This window comes from Antechinus flavipes, chromosome 6, assembly GCF_016432865.1.
Source record: "Antechinus flavipes isolate AdamAnt ecotype Samford, QLD, Australia chromosome 6, AdamAnt_v2, whole genome shotgun sequence".
NCBI lineage: Eukaryota > Metazoa > Chordata > Mammalia > Dasyuromorphia > Dasyuridae > Antechinus > Antechinus flavipes.
In genome coordinates, this window is record NC_067403.1 from 229,346,455 (window position 1) to 229,364,934 (window position 18,480).

At 43.9% G+C, this 18,480-nt stretch overlaps 1 protein-coding gene across 4 annotated transcripts in view; it reads left to right on the forward strand.

The window, feature by feature from the left end:
• Positions 1 to 3,953: 3,953 nt before the first annotated feature.
• CD44 (CD44 molecule (Indian blood group)) overlaps positions 3,954 to 18,480 on the forward strand; it is an 85,554-nt gene continuing 71,027 nt past the window's right edge. Inside the window, exon 1 of one of the 4 annotated variants that reach the window (XM_051967536.1) lies at positions 3,954 to 4,247. In XM_051967536.1, coding sequence (XP_051823496.1) covers positions 4,181 to 4,247 — 67 coding nt within the window. In that variant the 5' untranslated portion in view covers positions 3,954 to 4,180. The remainder of the gene's footprint in view (positions 4,248 to 18,480) is intronic. The other 3 variants (XM_051967535.1, XM_051967533.1, XM_051967534.1) reach the window with 3 other exon arrangements.

An 18,480-nucleotide genomic window follows, 5' to 3' on the forward strand; every position in this document is an offset into this window, starting at 1 on the left:
CCGAGAATAAAGACTGAGGACTTTTGCTTATCCTAACTCCGGCTGATTCTGGGGCATCCTGGGTGCTAGCATGGTCATTACAAATAGTGTCCTGGGACTCCTGAGCCAGTTCACCCAAATTAACTGTTGCTAACTCCAGTCTAAATACAACAGGTAAAAAACTATCTTGGCTAAAGGTAGTACAGTAGCTAAAGTGCCCATCCTGGAATCAGGAAGACCTGAGTTTAATCTGACCTCAGAGACTTACCAATTGTGTGAACACTAAGCAAGTCATTTCATCCAGTTAACCTCAGTTTCCTCATGAGTTGGAGAGGGAAATAGTAAGTTACTCCAGTATTTTTGCAAAAACGAAAAAAAAAAAAACATTCAGATGGATCACTAAAAGTCAGATACTACTCAAATAACCAAAAATTACTGCTCCACACTCTAGAATAGATGTGCAGTCTACAATTTGATTTCTGTGCATTTACAAGAATTTCCTTCTGAATACATCCTTGGACTCTTATTGAAAATGATAGAATTAATCAGATAGTTGTTTCAGCATGATACAAGACTTGGCCAATATTCTTGTCTCCACTACTTTTACTGACCTAAATCTTAACCATTCATTCATTCAAACCATTTATTAATTATCTACCATCTTCAGAGTACTGAGCTAGGTGCCAGGGGTAGGGTGGGGGAGATGAGAGAAATAAAAAAAATATTAATTCATAGTCCCTGTTCTAATAGAATTTATATTCCAGTAGAGAGATAGAACATCTATGAGTGATTTTAATACAACATAATACAATTCAGTAAGGGAAGAACTGTTTGTTTTTTTTTTGGGGGAGGGCCAAGAAAGAATAGGGGATTTAGAGCCAGATGATCTTGTTTCCATTGCCAGGTCCAACAACCAGAAGCTATGTGACTTTGAGACTCCATAATCTGGATTCACCTTCCCTTTCTAGACTTTATGTATTCTATATTCCAAGTGTATAAATCGCTTCAATTTTCTATATCTCACTATCCTTATTTATAAAATGAGGAGGGAGGGTTCACCTAGATTTCCTCTAAAGTGCTTTTTAATACAAAGTCTATGATGCCATGATCCAATAGAAGTGAAGTCTAATAAAGTAGCAGAGAAGAATTAAGGAGGGCTTTGTGGACCAGATAGCATTTGAAGTGGGCTTTGAGGCATGAGGAGATTTTTTGAAATTCTACTTCATAAATAATATTTGAATTTTGAACACTATGCCCAAGGCTCTACATATATGAATAAGAACAGTGAAAAGATGGACACGCTAATCTCAAAGCAAAAACAAGGACAATCACAAAGACTTTAGAGAGGATTTCCACAATGGTGGGAGAGAAGAGACTCAGGAAGTAGGGAAGAGTACAAAGAAAGGGGTGAAAGCAAGAGAACTTGGGGGAACATGAACATGCTTGGAGGAGAAAAATTAGTACTAATGAATTCCTACTTGAATACAAAATGCATAAAGTGGACAACATAAAATCAGTCTGGAAAAATAGTAAAATGGCATCAGATTATAGTCTTGAATCCTAGGTAGAGTTGAATTTTAGTCTACAGACAATAAGAAGCCACTGAGGATATGTGAATGGAAGGTGAATCTGATAGCATATTAAAGGCTGTTTTAGAGGGAAAAGATACCGGGAGTGGGAAGCTCCCCAGCAGTCTATTATTGGTTTTCAAACTGGTGGTGATGAGAAATTCAACAAGGTTTTAATAACATCCCAGAATCTTAAGTTTTATGGTCCTTAGAGGTCAAGAAATCTCCAAATATTTTAAACCATTTTGTGTGTTCATGTCACAGGTCCCTTTGGTGGTAGATAGGGTGAAGGTTATGGACCCCTTCTCAGAAAATTTTTTCTAAATAAAATAAAATGCATACAAAGGAAACAACAAAATGTTTTTTAGAAGTTAATGGATTTGGGGCAGCTAGTTGGCATAGTGACCCTGAAGTCAGAAGGACCTGAGTTCAAATCTGGCCACAGACACTTGTGTGATCCTGGGCAAGTCATTTAACCCCAGTGGCCTCGGGGGGAGGGGGGGGGAAGTTCATGGATCTCAGGTTTAAGAACTCCTAACTTAGATTTAAAAGAGATCTCAGAAGGTATCTCATTTTTTAGATGAGAAAAACAAAAATTTGAGAACTTCATTAGTTTGCCCTAAGTCACACGAGGGAGTAAAAGTCAGAATTCAAATGCGGGCCCTCTCCAACCTGTATTTGGGACAAGCTGGGACAAGCTCTTCATTCCTTCCATGGAGAAATACAAAAGGGAAGGACAGTTAGCATGCTCTGGTCCCTCATTCCAGATAGAAGTGTCTGGGGAATGGCTAGAATGTAAATTTCATAAGACCCGAAGCTTCTTTCCAGCTGCTCGATCATGGTAAATGGCTAATAAGTGCTCAAGGAATTGAAGTGAATTGAATTGAAGTGCTGCTTCTCCCCACGGGGAAACTGCTCATCACCTCAATCCCAGGCTGGAAACACAACATGGCCACTTTTTCCAAGTCGACATGACTGCTCTGGGTGGCCATGATCATCAAGGAAGCAAAGGACCACAAGGGGCATGTGGATGCCATTGCTCTTTCCCCTTTGGGGAGGAGTAGGGGGACACGGTCATGAGTTCTTTATGGTGGCTGGAGACCAACTGTTGGGCTCTTAGTTCCTGTTTGAGGAGAATGAATGGAAGTATAAATTCCACCTGCCACTGTGCACCTGGACTCTGGATTTTAAAACAGAATGGTACTTCATGAAGAGGCACCGAATTGGGAGGCAGAGGGCCTCTGCTCTTTGCTAGTTGTGTGGGCTTGGGCAAATCACGCGATCTCCCTAGACCTCAGTTTCCAAATCTGTAAAGTGAATGGATTTGACTACTGAGATTTTTTCCAGTTCTAGATCAATTATTTTAAATCATGCAAACACCCCTGAACCTCAGTTTCCTCATTTCTAAAATGGGGAGAGTTGACTAGTTGCCCTCTGAGTGGGAGATTGGACTAGCTGCTCTCTGAGATATTTTCCAATTCTAGATCTATTATTCTAAATCATGTAAACACCTCTGAACCTCAGTTTTCTCATTTTGTTTTTATTTTATTTTGCTGAGGTAATTGAGGTTAAGTGACTTGCCCAGGGTCACACATCTAGGAAGTGTTAAGTGTCTGAGTCTAGATTTGAACTCAGGAAGACTTCAGGGCCGGTGCTCTATCCATTGGACCACCTAGCTGTCCCAGTTTCCTCACTTGTAAAATGGGGGGGAGTTGACTAGTTGCCCTCTGAGGTCTTTTCCAGGTTTAGAACTATTATTCAGTATCTCCAGAAGTCAATTTCCTCATCTATAAAGTGGGGAAATTGGACTACTTGCCCTCTGAAGTCCTTTCCAGTTCTAAATCTATTATCTAACCCATGTAAACACTTGTCGATCCAGTTTCCTTATCTATAAAATGAGGAGACTTGATTAGCTGTTCTTTGAAGTCTTTTCCAGTTCTAGATCTATTATTCTAAATCATGTAAACACCTCTGATCCTCAGTTTCCTCCTTTATACAACGGGGAGATTGGACTAGCTGCCCTCTGAGGTCTTTTCCAATTCTAGATCTATTATTCTATATCTCCAGACTCAGTTTCCTCATCTGTAAAATGGGGAGGTTGGACTAGATCACTTCTTGGGATATTCAGGACGAACTCTCGGGGAACAAGGACCGGACCGCTGCCACAGCTCGCGAGTGGGGAGCGATTCCTGCTTCTCAGAGACTCCTAGGGCTTTATTCGATCCTAATCTATCCGTGTAGCTGCCTCCTGGGGAGCAGTGTTCGATAAGAACTCCATACCCTCGGTCGCAAACGCGGGCGCCGGGAGCCCCGCCATCTGCTCCTCGCCGGCCGCCCCCCGATTTACAATCTCGTGCTACTTTAAAGCGAGCGAGCGAGCGAGCGAGCGGGAGCCGGGAAGGGAACAAAAGAGTTGTGGTGCTTCCTTAAAGCCCCTGGCAGGCTGCTTGCTTAATCATACAACTGCCCTTCAGCTATCCACATGGGTGTGCCCTCGCGCTTATGTCCCTCCTTCATCAAAACTGCAAGTAAACTTCCGAGCCCTCACTCCCGGCCCGCACATCCTCCTCGGCCGCGCTCGCTCTCGGCCGCCTTTGTCTCAGCGCCCAGGGCCGCTTCCGACGGGACACGCGATGGACGGCGCGCGGAGCCGGACGCTCTGGGGCTTGTTCTTGGTGCAGCTCAGCCTGGCCCAGATCGGTGAGTGCTTCTGAATGAGAGGAGCGGCGGGGCTGGGTGCTCCGCGCCCGGGGGCGCGGGGGCTGCCGAGCCCGCGGCCGCCGCCCGCTTCGGGAGCCGGGGGTCCCCCTCCTCGGCGGCTGCTGCCGGCGGCTGATCACCCCGGCCTCACCTCCCCCTCACCCGCCGCCTCCCCCCGAGCGCCTTCGCCTAAACTTTGATCCTTTGGCAATAACCTGTGGGAACGGAGAAGTCAGAAGTTTGGGGTTTGCCTCCTCTGAATGAGAGAGCACAAGGCGCTGACAGGGAAACAGTTGTTTTAGAGCTCCGTTGTTTCAAATTCCCTGCTGAAAAGAATTCTCTCTCTCTGTCTCTCTCAATCTCTCTTTCAATCTCTCTTTCTTTCTCTTTTTCTCTCTCAATCTCTCTTTCTCTCTCAACCTGGCTCTCTCTCTTTCTCTCTCAATCTTTTTCTGTCTCTCAATTTCTCTCTTTCTCTCTCTCTCTCTCTCAATCTCTCTTTCTCTCTCTCTGTCTCTCTCAATTTCTTTCTCTCTTTTTCTCTCTCAATCTTTCTGTCTCTCAACCTCTTCTCTCTCTCTCTCTCTCTCTCTCTCTCTCTCTCTCTCTCTCTTTCTCTCTCTCTCTCTCTCTCTCTCTCTCTCTCTCTCTCTCTCTCTCTTCTCTCTCTCTCTCTCTCTCTCTCTCTCTCTCTCTCTCTCTCTCTCTCTCTTTCTCTCTCTTTCTCCTTGTCTCAATCTCTATTTGTCTCTCTTTCTCTGACTCTCTTTCTCTCTGCTCTTTTATTCCTTCTTCTTTTTCTTCTTTTTAAAGATTGGGGGATCTCTGAGAAAGAGATCCCCGAGCCTGGGTATCACTCCATCCCCAGCGGCTCAGACCACATGGTAACGCAACTGACTAACTGTCCTCGTGGAATCCCCTAGCCTGCTTGGAGTTGAGTAAGAAGCCCATTGCCGGGGCTGGGCAGGGCTGGGCAGGGCTGGGCAGGGCTGGGCTGCAGTAGCAGGCTCAGATATGCCCAAGGCAGAAGAAGCTCGAAGTGGTTTTCAGAGAACCCAGTTGAAGACTCCCCATGAAGCCTTCCCTGCCTGCTCATCCCTCCCACCCCACTGATTTTACCTGTCCCCGAATTATTAAATTAGGAAAGGATTTTTGGGGTCTACCAGCTCCCAATAGATTGCATGGAGTCTTGCATTGTTCTCTAACTGGATTAGAGCTTTCAGATTGGGAGGCTTTGTGGAGCCATTCGGTGGAATATTGGCTCACAGAATCAGAATGAGGATTCCCGGAGGACTCAATCACTTCATTTTACAGAAGTGGAAACTTCCCTAGATTTAAAGCTGGAAGAAACCTGAAAAATCACGAAGCCTTCCCCTGTCATTATACAGAAGTGAGGCTCAGAGAGTTAAGTAACTTTAAATCCATACCTTCTGAGTCCCATATTTCTGGTCCCCCCTCACCCCACCCCAAAGAACACATTTTCTCTTGCCTGTTTAATGGAGACTGAGCTTCCTTGGCTCATCCCATATAAAAAGTGGGCACCTCAAGAGTGCTTTAGACAATAGGAGCTTAATACAAGAAATGCTTCAGTTGCCATACACTAAGTGCTTAATAAATGCTTATTGAATTGGCTTTCGCTGGGTTTGACCCAGAAGCTGAGAGTCCTCCGGAGAGACGTGAGAGCATGGTCTGAGTAGGCTGCTGTAAATAATTCCTTCCAGCAACCCATGTCCCTGGGGGAGCTGAAATCTGTTCCTGCCCACTCCCCTTCCCCCACCTCCCCCAACTGTCTATAAGCCCTCGCTCTCAGGAGCTCCTTGGTAGCTTGAGTGAGTGTTTGCGGGAAACTGGAAACAGCCTCACTGCCTCTTCCCGAGCTCCCCAGGAATAGAAATGGTCTGGGGGAGGGGGAAGCAGAGAATCAATCGCCCTGCTCCCGGCTGCCAGTACCGAGAGGCTTGTGGCCATCCCCAGGATGCTGATGTTTCCGCCCGGGCTCTCTAACTTGCCTGGCCGAGCGGGCTCTGGATGGCACATGTACAGGGGACCGAGGACCGGGGAGCAGTCCTGCTGCCCCCTTGGCATGAGGAGGGCCACAGCTTCAGGCTAGCCCTCTCTGGTCGGGGGAGGGAGGGAGGGATGTGGGATGCAGCCCTCCTCCGGGCCGCTCTTCTTTGTCTCTCCTAGCCTCAGTGGATAATTACAGAGCCTCTTGGCTTATCTCTAACTAAATTAATTTCCTCTTTCAAGAAGTGCCAACGGTGTCATTAAACAGAACCCAGCTGAGGATTCAATTCAGGGAGGATGTAGTAAGGACCTTCCCAGCTCTGGGCTGTCCTATAGAACCGGGGAAAACTGCTCTCTTCACAGCAATCTTGGGAGGCAGGTAGCCTGGCACTGGGTGACAAGGGGAAGACAGTTGAGTTCAAATGTCGCCCCAGACCCCAGCGCTGTGGGGGCCTCCAAAGGATGAAACACAGGGTTGGGATCTGAGAACCTTTAAGGCGTTTTCTGAATCTGAAGCTGCTTCCTCATTTCATGAGGAAACCAAATTGGTTAAGTGGCTAGGTGAGCCCCAAAAGGAGAGCCGGGATCTCTTGCACTGGATCCCCAGGTTGTTCTGTTATTTTATACAGTTAAAAATTCTCCTCTGGAGACTTATTGTCTAAGTGGGGAGATGAGATATGTACCCAGCAAGCTGGAGGCAGCGTGGTCCTAGGATTAGAGATCCAGGATTGGAGTAGGGAGGATCCAGATTCAGATCCCACCTCTGAAACTTACTGGTTAGGGACAAGTCAACCTCCCTGAACCTCAATTTCCTTTAAAAAATGAGGAAGCCGCTCCAAAGGATCACTAAAATCCCTTCCAGCTCTAACTCCTCTGCTCTATGATTCATTTAGAGGTTAATTTAACAGTTAGGTAACCAAGCCCTAGATTATGTTGTAGACAAAAATGCCTAAGAATTCAGTGGCCGAATAGATTGGTGGGAGCTGGAGCAAAGTGGATGGAGAAGTGTTTGGGACTCTGGAAAGCTGGGGAGCTCTGGGGAGGGGAGAGAAAAAGAATAGCTCAGTGAATCAGCAAGCATTTTATATCGAGCACCTTCCTATCCAGCGGGCACCGTATGAAAGACGCAAAGACAAATATGAAAGTCCCTTCCCTCAAGGGAAGGAAGGAAACAACATGTTTCTATGGGAGGAAACAATGTGTACATATGTTTAAGTGAATGAAAAAAGCGACACACTATACAAATAGTCTGCACCAATTTCTGGTGGAGATTCATGGGACACGATAGGAAAATGTTCACGTTCACTTTTTTTTTTAATAGCTTTTTATATACAAAACATATCCATGGGTAATTTTTCAACACTGACCCTTGCAAAACCTTTTGTTCCAAATTATCCCCTCCTTCCCTCAACCTCCTCCCCTACATGGCAGGTAGTCCCATACATGTTAAATATGTTAAAATATATGTTAAATGCAATATATCCCATTCACTCTTGACTTGAACTTTGAAGGCATTTAGGACTACTGAGTCAGGGACGAAAAGGAGGTGCATTTTAGGGATGGCGGAGAGCCTGGACAAAGGCATGGATGTAGAGTTTTAGACACCAAGTGCGTCTGGCCTGAAGAGTGTGTGAAGGAGAGGAACAGAGGCAGTTTTATTTTAATGATCAGAGAATGATCCCTTACTTATTTGTAGTTCAGGAAGGTGACTATATTGAATTTCCCAACTGGCTCTAAGGGAATTATTTAATAACTTTGCACAGTTCTAAACTGCAGCTCAAAGCATCTTGAGTCCAATTGTCATTATCTTAAACCCAGGGATATTTATTAAGTACCCACGGTATGCTAAGTCTGGCCAGCAAGACTAAAAATGTCCAGTAACTTGTCTGGAAGCTTGCCTCTTCTCGTATGGGGCTCACCCCTCTTTTTTTCACAGTTCATTTTGGGTGGGGTGATTCACATGATGAAATCAGTAGCTACTTGGTCCCAGTTGTCCTGACTTTCATGTGCTTGTAAAGTTGTTTAGAAGGGGGGTGAAGGCTTGAGGTGAGGTGAGACTGAGGAAAGGAGAAGATAGCAGGAAGAGAAGGAAGGTAGGGGAGAAAAATGGATGGGAAGAACATGGTGAAGGAAAAGAGAATTCTCTTTAAAGAAGGAAACTTGGGAATAGTTGGAAAGGGATAGTGATTGGGGGTAGGGAATAATCAACGGAGAAATAAGGAGGAAGAGTGTGGGTTAGAGAGGAAGAGCTGGGTAGCTTAGATAGGGGCGATGGTTTTAAGGAGAGAGAAAAAGGAACTGGAATAAACATGTAGGAGTAGAATTAGCAGGGCATGTATTTCCAGATTGGTGTTTTAGTTTTGTTTCTGGGGAGATATTATCTTGGATAGTGCTCAGAGTATGGAGAGCCGATATTTTGGGGGAATGATCTCAAAGCCCCAGAGAGTCAATGGATGTTGTTACAATTCTCCTGGATGTCTGGTGCAAAGGATTTTGGGTGATGATCTTTCCTTCTGTGAATAGATGAGGGCGCTGGTACTTCATTCACTCATTTTTTTTTCATTCATTCTATTCACTGAATATTTACTGAGTCATAATTGTGTGCAAGGTCTTATGCTAGGGGTTGTTTTAGATAGGCAAATTTTAATTATGCCCTAGGAGAGGAACTTGCAGAGAAGACTTTTCCTTTCGCAAGCACTTATGAGACACCTATGATGTACAAGGTGCTAGGGCTAGGGATGCTTAGTTTTGGCCCAGACTTGTCATCTCATCGGTGTGGGGAATCTACCTTCACTGTGCAATTACAATAGTCTTGGAGAGATGCCTGGGGACGCTAAGGGATGAAGTCATTTACCCGGGATCATACCGCTATGAATGTCAGAGATGGGACTTCAATTCAATTCTGATATAAGGATTATCCCTTTGGCCACAGCTATGTCATTTCTTGGGGGATATTTAGGAAAAAGAAAAAGAAAAACCTCCCCATTTTAGCACAGGACCTATGATTTCTTCATATAGAGAAATCCAAGGGGAAGAACTCTCCTCTAATAATTTAGTTCATATAGTCATGAGATCTCAGAGAACAGACTGAAGCTTAGGTCTTGATGACTTCAAAGTCTGCCCTTTATCCATGATACTACACGGTCTCTGTATACAACTTAGGAGAGTGACTAATTTTCTCTTCTAGGACAGCTAATGGACTGGCCCTCAGGAGGACCCTGGAAATGGGTTGGAGGGAAATCAGTCTTACTGGGTTCCATTTTTGCCTGCCTGAAGAGCCAGGCTTCAATTTACCCAGATGCCCACAGAATGACTACCTCCACTTCTGTCCAGCTGCCTCCCTGGACTTCTTCACTCTTTGTAGGGGATAAATACAAAAGCTGAAAAGAGGCAGTAGGATTGTGGGCCGTGGAAGGCTGGGACTTCTCTCAGAGTTTTCTGAGGTTGACCAGAGGAAGATTTTGAATGGTTCTGCCACAGAAAATCAGTCAGATCACATGTTTGGGGAAGGAGTGAGTTGTAAACATTAAGCATTCACCGGCTCACCCTGTGGCCCCAACCAGGATAATCCATAAATCCCTTCTCTCTAATCTCTCAAGGAACCAGGGCAGCCTAACTAAGGTAAGAAGTTTTGCTTTCTGAATGTCCGGATCCCAGTGGAATTCCAGATTCTGCCCCTCTCTTTGTTACATGCCGGTTCCCTCTTGGTTTTTGTCAGCAGTGACAGGGAAGGTGGATTTATTTGACACGGACTCACATGGTAGCCCCTCTCCAATCCCTAGTAGAACAACAGAGAGGGGGATGAAACTTTATTTTCTGAGAAGTTGAAAGAGGAGGCGGTATTTCTCTGACTCCAAAGGGATGTTTTAAGGAATTGACCCCCAAACTGGGAAGGTCAGGTGTGAGCTTGACCCCCATTCATTTCTCTCCCTCCAGTGATCATCCATAGAATCTGCCTGAACCTTGCAGTCTCTGTGTGTGGAGGGTGGAGGTTTAGAGAGGGGAACAAGAAGATCAGCCCCAGCTGGATATTTTCAGTTGTTCTTCCTCTTCCTTTTTTTCCCCTTAACCCCCTCTAATACCTCAGAAGGAGAGCAGGACCCATGAAAGAAAGTAGAAACGAGCAGATGGTGCCAGACAATGAGGCGTTTTTGGAGGGACTGTCTTCTGTGTCAGAGAAATTCTGGGACTCTGATCGGCAGGGATGTTCATGACTCAGTTTCCTTTTGTACCTCAGCCTGAATGAGAGGAGGGAAGGGAGTGGGGGAGAGAGAGGATGAATGGAGGAACAAATGAATGAATGAATGAATGCTAGATTAATCATAGGAGTGCTCAGAATGTTACTCATCAGGCCCAGGGCCTGAGTCTTGGAAAAGCTTCATGGAAAACTTTATAGTTCTGGGAGCAGGTTTTAGCAAGCCCTCCCCCAAGTCCCCACTGAAGTTCTCTGAGTTTCAGGAGGTGTTCAAGAGCAACCCTCTCATACACTCATTGTTCAGACAGAGAAGGAAACAGACTTGTCCAAGCTCACCACTCATTAAGGGTGGGGCTGGGACTCAGGGCCTAAAAGTAGAAGGATGAGTCCCACACTTAGTGTGAGTATTTTTATGAGGAGAGAAAGTTCCCTCCAGAGGGAGATATGTAGATATAGCAAGTCTAGCCCCCTCATCTATCACAGGGGAAACTGAGGGGGAAGTGACTCTTCCAAAGTCATGTAGCGAGCAAGGATTTGATGCAGGATGAGGACCCGGGACTATCCTGACTTTAAACTGAGGGACTCCATACTGGCTCTCCCCAAACCTCTGAGGAAGGGCTGGGTCAGGGAGGCGCATCCAGGCTACAGAGAGCAAAGTGACTGCATAGTGCAGTGGATAGAGCTGGACTTGGCAAGTCATTAACTTCTTTTTTCCCTCAGTTTCCCCAACTACAAAGTGGGGAAATCAGCAGCACCTCCCCCTCCCAGAATTGTTGTGAAGATCAAATGAGGCAGAATGTATACAGTACTTAACACAGTAGTTGGCATACAGTAGGAGCTTAACAAATGCTTTTCACAGCCTCCCTTCTAAAATGGAAAGACCACAAGAGTATCCAAATCACAGGCTGGTTAGGAAGATGACTAAGATAGCTCATGTCAAATATTTTGCGAAACTTTAAAACTATAACTAAATAGGAGCCATTATTTTGAGAGGCAGCTAGATAATGCAATAGATAGAGTGCCAAGCTTGGAATTGACTCAGCTTCGGGAGTTCAAATCTAGCCTCAGACCCTTACCAGCTGAGTGACTCTGGGCTTGTCAATTTACTCTGTTTGCCTCAGTTTCCTCTTCTGAAAAAAGAAATAGCAAATCCCTTCGGTATTTTTGTCAAGAAAACCCCAGATGGGTCACAAAAAGTCAGACACAACTGGAAAGACTCAACATTTTTATTATTATTTTTTATGAGAGGGCTTTTTAAAGGAACTCAGTCTCATGCAATATTGCAATCTCCAGGGATGATGGTATGAATATTCCATCCACCTATCCAGATTGCAGCTCCTGTGACTATGTCGATAGTCTTTGGGAGTCCCTGAGGCAGAAGTATGCACCCCTTGGGGCTTCCTTCAGTTTAGCTGGCCTGGTCTTCAATCAATCAATCAATTTCTCAATTAATGATAAACATTTCCTTAGCATGTATTGTCTACGTCTGAGAGGTGCTCCAAAGCTGCTCATGTGGCGGTCCCTGCCTTCAGAGGGCTTCCATTCTATCCCACTCTGCATCCATGATCCCTTGGTGTGCCTAGGGAAGGGGAGCATGGTGGGATTTCCTGGTGTGACACTGAGCAAACAGCCCCTCTCCGATCTCAGCCACTCTTGCTGTAACTTGAGGGAGGTGGTGCTCCATGGCCTTGTGGCTATAAATCCAGCTCCTCTGACATCATGGCATGGTGGCCAGGAGAGTCAGCCTTGGGGTCAGGATGCCCCGGACCCCATTTCTGCCCCTGATTCATTTTACCTGGGCAACTATATCCTATCATTATTTGAATGTATGTGTGTTTCAGAGTCCTGAGCGATTGATCTGTATAAGTAGAGGGGGCTTCCACACCTGAAGTATCCCATTTGGGTGAAATCACAAATCACCCTCACGGGCAAACAGAACAAAACAAAACTCATGACTAAAATCCTTTTTTTAATCAATAAAATAGGAATTAAAATAAACCATACACCACTTTTTACAAGTTCACTGTGAAGAACAAATTTTGTAAAAGTGATGATATGGCAACGTGAGCCAGTCCCTCAATTTGAGCTATTCATTATTATTATATTTTATACATATCATATATAATGTTATTATATATATGTGTATATATGTATTATATACTATTACTTATAAGAGAAATCACCACCAGTCTTTTCTGCTGTTTGGAGCTCTTTGGAACTGGTGTGTGTGAAATGATTGGTCCCATGAAGTCTGTGTGAACTTCTCTTCCTCATGGAACCCCTTGGATACTTATCAAGCATGCATCTGTGGGATGGATCATAATGGGGGGAGTGATCCTGGGCAAGTCACTTAATTCTCTTTGCCTCAGTTTCCTCACCTGTAAAATGAGCCAGAAAAGGTAGTGGCAACCCCCCTCCAGGATCTTTGCCAAGAAAACCCTAAACGATGTCACAGTCACACAACTAAAAATGAATGAACGATAATTCTACTTCTAGGAACCGTTGCCATCGCAATGTGTATTTCTCTGTTCTAAGGGATAGTTGCCCAGTTCCGATTTGCCCCGTGACTGGAACCCGTCTCTTTTGTGGGTGGGAGGGGGAGGGAGAAGGAGTTCTCCCCTCATCAGCAGAAAGAAGGACGGCTAACAGGTGGGAAGGCCGGGCCATGGGAAGCTCATTTCCCTGAGGTTTCAGGGTGATCGGTGGCTGGCTGGATCCCTCTCTTCTAAGACAGAACTCTACCCAGACTTGTGGGCAGCTGGGCTCCTTACAGATGCATCTTCTGCAGCATTTCCGGATGAATCTCAGGGAGGGTGTGGAGAGACTGAGTCATTTAAGGAAGTGATTTGCAAACCGGAGGCTTGCAAAGCCCTTCTAGATTTTGGGGTTTGTCCCAGATGTGCTTCTGGGAAACTCCTTGTACAATCACAGATTCGGGGCCCTTGGAGGCCCTGGAGTGTAACTCCTTCTCTTCACAGACGAGGAAATTGAGACCTAGAGAAGAGAACTTAACAGCTAGTAACCGAACTGGTAATCAAACCCCCGTTCTCTTATTCCAAGACAAGATCTCTTTCCAATTTGTTTTTGGAAAGTAAAGCTGATTGCAAGACTTTCCAGATGAAGGAAACGATTTGTTACCTTTCAATGGAGTCGTTATTTTGAAAATTTATTAACTATTTTTTGGCAAAAGGTACGTTTCACTGGGGCATAGGGATCTGTCCCTTTCTCCTGTTCTTCCTTTATGTTGATCTGTCCGGTGTCTTTGTTTTGAGAACATAATGTGGTGTTCCCCTAAATCCAAACTCCTATCATCTAGATGGTTTTTTTCCCCTATTGTTCTGATCCATCAATGAGAATATAGGGCTTTTTGTTTTTCCACAAATGGAGGTGTGTCTTCCCTTTATGTTGTGTGGCTGGAGAATGGAATTATAGAAATGAAGGGAAGGAAAAACATGTAATTGGAGTTTCCTCAGATGAATAGTTGGGGCAGCTTATTCATTCCAAGCTATGAATGGAAAGGAGTTGGTTCTCTGCTGTGTGGTTTTGGGGGTGGGGAAAGAGCAACCTTTGCAGGTTTTTGTCTATAATTTCATCAGCGGGGACCAGGATGCGAGGCAGAAGTCTCCACTACACCTACACACAAAAGCAGCACTCAATATATGGCTCTTGATTGATTGTTTGAGAATCAGAAGAAATCTTAGTGTTGGAACTCTCATTTTATGGATAAAGAAGCTGATATCCATAGATTGAGTAAAAGCCAAGATCACACAGTTAACAGAGCTGGGATTTGAACTTGGGTCCTTTGGAAGCAGCATGGCCCAGTGCAAAGAATTGTGATTGTGGTTTCTAATCCCCCACCTCTGCAGTTTTTGTCTATAATTTCATGGGCAAATAAGTCACTCTTCCTCTCCGGCCTCCTTTTCCTTGCCTGTAAAATGGATTGGTCTACATACACTCTGAGGCTTCTTTTAGCTTTAAATCTGGGACTCTCTGGTTCCAAATCCACTATTATTATCAGTGCAACATTCATTTCTCATTGGGAGTATTAACCTTCTGGGTCAGGGTTGGAGGGGCAGCTGGCAGACTCAATTCCTCTGTCTTTATATTTGGTCAACATCAAAAGAATTCTTTACTTTTTTTGGGGGGGGCAAGGAAATCGGGGTTAAGTAACTTCCTAGGATCATACATCAAGGAATAGTTAAGCATCTGAAGCTGAATTTGAACTCGGGTCCTCCTGACTCCAGAACCAGCACTCTATCCAGTGCATCATCTAGCTGCCCCAAGAATGCTTACCTTAAAGCTTCTCTAAGATTGTCAGGTCCTGGAACTCCCTCCTGGATGAGACTGACAGGTGAGGGAAGGAAAGCTTTGGGACTAATAAAGTTTTGAAAGGAGGTGCTCTTCTCAAAAAATGGAACCTATGGAAGGAAAAGACCCAAGGGTGGGAGAAGAACTTTCTTCTTACTGGCTTCAAATTCCTCATTTTACTGATGAGAAACTTTAATGTCTCTAAAACTATGTCTTTGAGACTTTAATGGGGGACTCTCACTTGTTATTATTTGGGTATTTATCCAGTCTCTTCTATAATCTCCCTGACTTTCATCTTCTTTAGAGAAATTTACGTCTTGTAGGATTTCTGTAGCTACCACAGCCCCTTAGCACAGTGCCTGTATTTAGTTGCTATTTACATTAACTAATTTTCTAAATACATATTTGAGGCATGTGAGAAGTACAATGGATAAAGCATTAGCTCTGGAGTCAGTGAGATCTGAAATCAATCCACCCTCAGATACTTATTGGATGGATGATGCTGAACAAGTCTTCCTCATCTGTAAAATGGGGATAATAATTACACCTTCCTCTCAGGGTTGTTGTGAGGATCTAGTAAGACAATAATTGTTACGTGCTTAGCATCATGCCTAATACATAAATGTTTGCTGTTATTATTTTATTTATTTATTTTTGCTGAAGCAATTGGGGTTAAGTGACTTGCCTAGTGTCACACAGCCTGGAAGTGTCAAGTGTCTGAAGCCAGATTTGAACTCAGGTTCTCCTGACTTCAATACTGGTTCTCTATCCACTGAGCCACCTAACTGCCCCTATTATTTTTAAATGAATAATTTAAATAAATATATTGAACAAAATGGACAGTAAAAACTGAGTGGTAGTACACTTAGATCAGTTTGGAACCTTTTAAATGACTGGGCCCAAAGAATGGTTCTGAATGATTCTGTGCCAATTTGAAAGGCGGTTTCTGCTAGAATGCCCCAGGGATCTATGGTAGGTCTGATGCTGTCTAATATTTTTAGTGGAAACATGGCTGTAGATATGAGGTGACAGCTAGAGGGTGAACACATGTATCAGATAACTGAGTCAGGACCCCCCCCCCCCCAAAAAAAAAGAGATTTTGACAGGCTAGCGCTGTAAAGTTTCATGCTTGGATTTTAAAAAATCAAGTTATTATTGAGAGAAGACTGACTCCACAGCATCTCCTCTGAAAAAAAGATCTTCGTGTGTTTCAGTGGACTGAAACTCATCAGGTGCTAGAGCAACCAAAAAGCTGATGTGGGCTTGATCTTGGCTGATTGTCATAACTTCCAGGAATCAGGTGATATTCCTGTTATAATCTACCTCAGTGAATGTACTGTACTCACTTCTGGGAACCCCGTTTTAGCAAGGTCTTTGTCTGAAGAATTGAAATGTCCATAAAAGGGCAATTGAGAGAGTGAAGGGCCCCAGATCCTTGCCTTTTGCTCATCTAGTGAAAGTACTTGGGACATTTTGCCAGGAGAAGAGAAAATTTGGGGGGGATGTGATGATGTTCTTAAAGTAATAAAGAAATATGACAAAGACCCAGTCTACCTGGTCCCAAGGACAAAACTAGAAACAGTGGATGTGAAAGGACCATTAGGATGGATGATGGATGTAGGATAGATGAACCATACCAATGGGAATATTTAATTAGAAATTGCTTCCTAACCATTGCTCTCTAAAAATAAAATGGGAGGGGCAGCTAGGGGGCACAGTGCATAGAGCACCAGCCTTGAAGTCAGGAGGATCTGAGTTCAAATCTGGTCTCAGACACTTAATACTTCCTAGCTGTGTGACTCTGGGCAAGTCACTTAACCCCAATTGTGAAAGGAAGGAAGAAAAGGAAAGGGAAGGGAAGGAAGGGAAGGAAAAGAAGGAAGAAGGGAGAGAGAGAGAGAGAGAGAGAGAAAGAAAGAGAGAGAGAGAGAGAAGGAAGGAAGGAAGTAAAGAAGGAAGGAAGGAAGGAAGGAAGGAAGGAAAGAAGGAAGGGAAGAAAGAAAGGAAAGAAGGAATGAAAGAAAGAAAGAAAGAAGAAAGAAAGGAAAGAAGGAATGAGAGAAAGAAGGGGCTTCATTACTTTGGAAGATAATGAACCCCTATACTGGAGACCTTCCTTCAGTGGCTGGGTGACCACTTGATTAGTAGGTTGCATGTGATATAGTCAATAAACTCAATGGTGCCCAGTTATCTCAAGGATCAAATATAAAATCATCTCTTGGCAAAACATTTGATTCAAAACCTTCTCTAACCCGGCCACTCCCTCCCTATATTATGCTTCTGGTACTTCATATAATGGAACCCAGAGCAGCAGTAATATAATGACAGAAGGGCTTGGACTCTAAGCTCTCTCTCTCTTGCAATCAGCCCTCTAGAGTCTCCATCACTGGGATTGTCAACAACTCCAAAAGAAGCCTCAGGAAACAAGAGGGAGCCCAACAGCTTCTTCAGGGTAAAATATTTGGCTCTAAATAAACATGATGACTCAAATTCTAGTCCAATCTTCCTGGGTGGTGGGTGAAAAACCTTATCATTCTAGACATCTCCCGCTTTGTCAGACTTATCAAACCTCAGGAAACATATGACAGGGGCTGGAGAAAGCCCACAGAGAGCCAACTTCAAGGCTATGGAGATAAAAAGACAAACTTATTTGGAGTCTTCAATCTGAAAACAAAAAGAAAGAGATAAAAATCACAGAAAATATAGATCAAATGAAAAGAAATGTGTTCACCAGATCCCAGAATTCTATTGTATTCATTCATTCACATCAGAATACCAGAACTCAGAGTCCAAGGCCTGCCCAAATAAGCATCTTCTTTCATCAAATCAAGTCAACAAACATTTATTAAGCACCTTATAGTTGCCAGACACTTAATTAAGGTCTGGAAAAACAGTTCATGCTCTGAAGCAGCCCACATTCTAATGAAGGAGGAAATATGCAAATTTGTGTAAACAAGATATATACAGGAGAAATTGTAGAGAAAAAAAAGTTTTCTAACCAAGAGAAGCAAAAACAGTCTCTGTTCTTCAGAAGCCCACATTCTAATGAAAGAGAAAATATGCAAACTGTACAAATAAGATATATACAAGAGAAATTGTAGACGTAAATGCTTCCTAACAATAAGGACTATTCAAAAATGAAATGGGGTTTCTTGAGACATAGATAGAAGATGGTAATATTAAGGCTTCTAGTAGAAGGTGAGATCTTAGCTGGGAATTGAAGGAAACCAGAAAAGCCAGGAGGTGAAGAGGAGGAAGAGTGTTCCATTCATGAATAAATCAGTGAAAAATAACCTCTTTATGCCTTAAATTTCCTCATCTCTACAATGAGAGGGGTTAGCTTCCAAGATCTTTTATCTGTGTTCTTAATCTATGATCCTTTGAAAGGGCAAGAAGCTGGGACTGGTTATTTGGGTTGGGATCTGTCAAGTGTTGGGAATGGCTCCCAGACTTGAGCTGTGATTCCCCTCCATAATCCTAGAGTGACTTCTGTTTCCCTTCCTTTGCCATTCTAGTCAGTCAGTCAACAGTAATTTTAAAGTGCTTACTATGTACTAAGTACTGGGTATACAGAAAAGAAAAAAAAAATTCTAATCCTAAAGGCAAGGGTCAGAAAGATTTAGGATGTGAAGCAGAAAAAACGAGATCCTCTGTCCCTTTTCTGACCTCTTTCTAGGCACCCACCCAAAGTTCTTAGCGGAATACAGTCCATCCTGGGTGTGC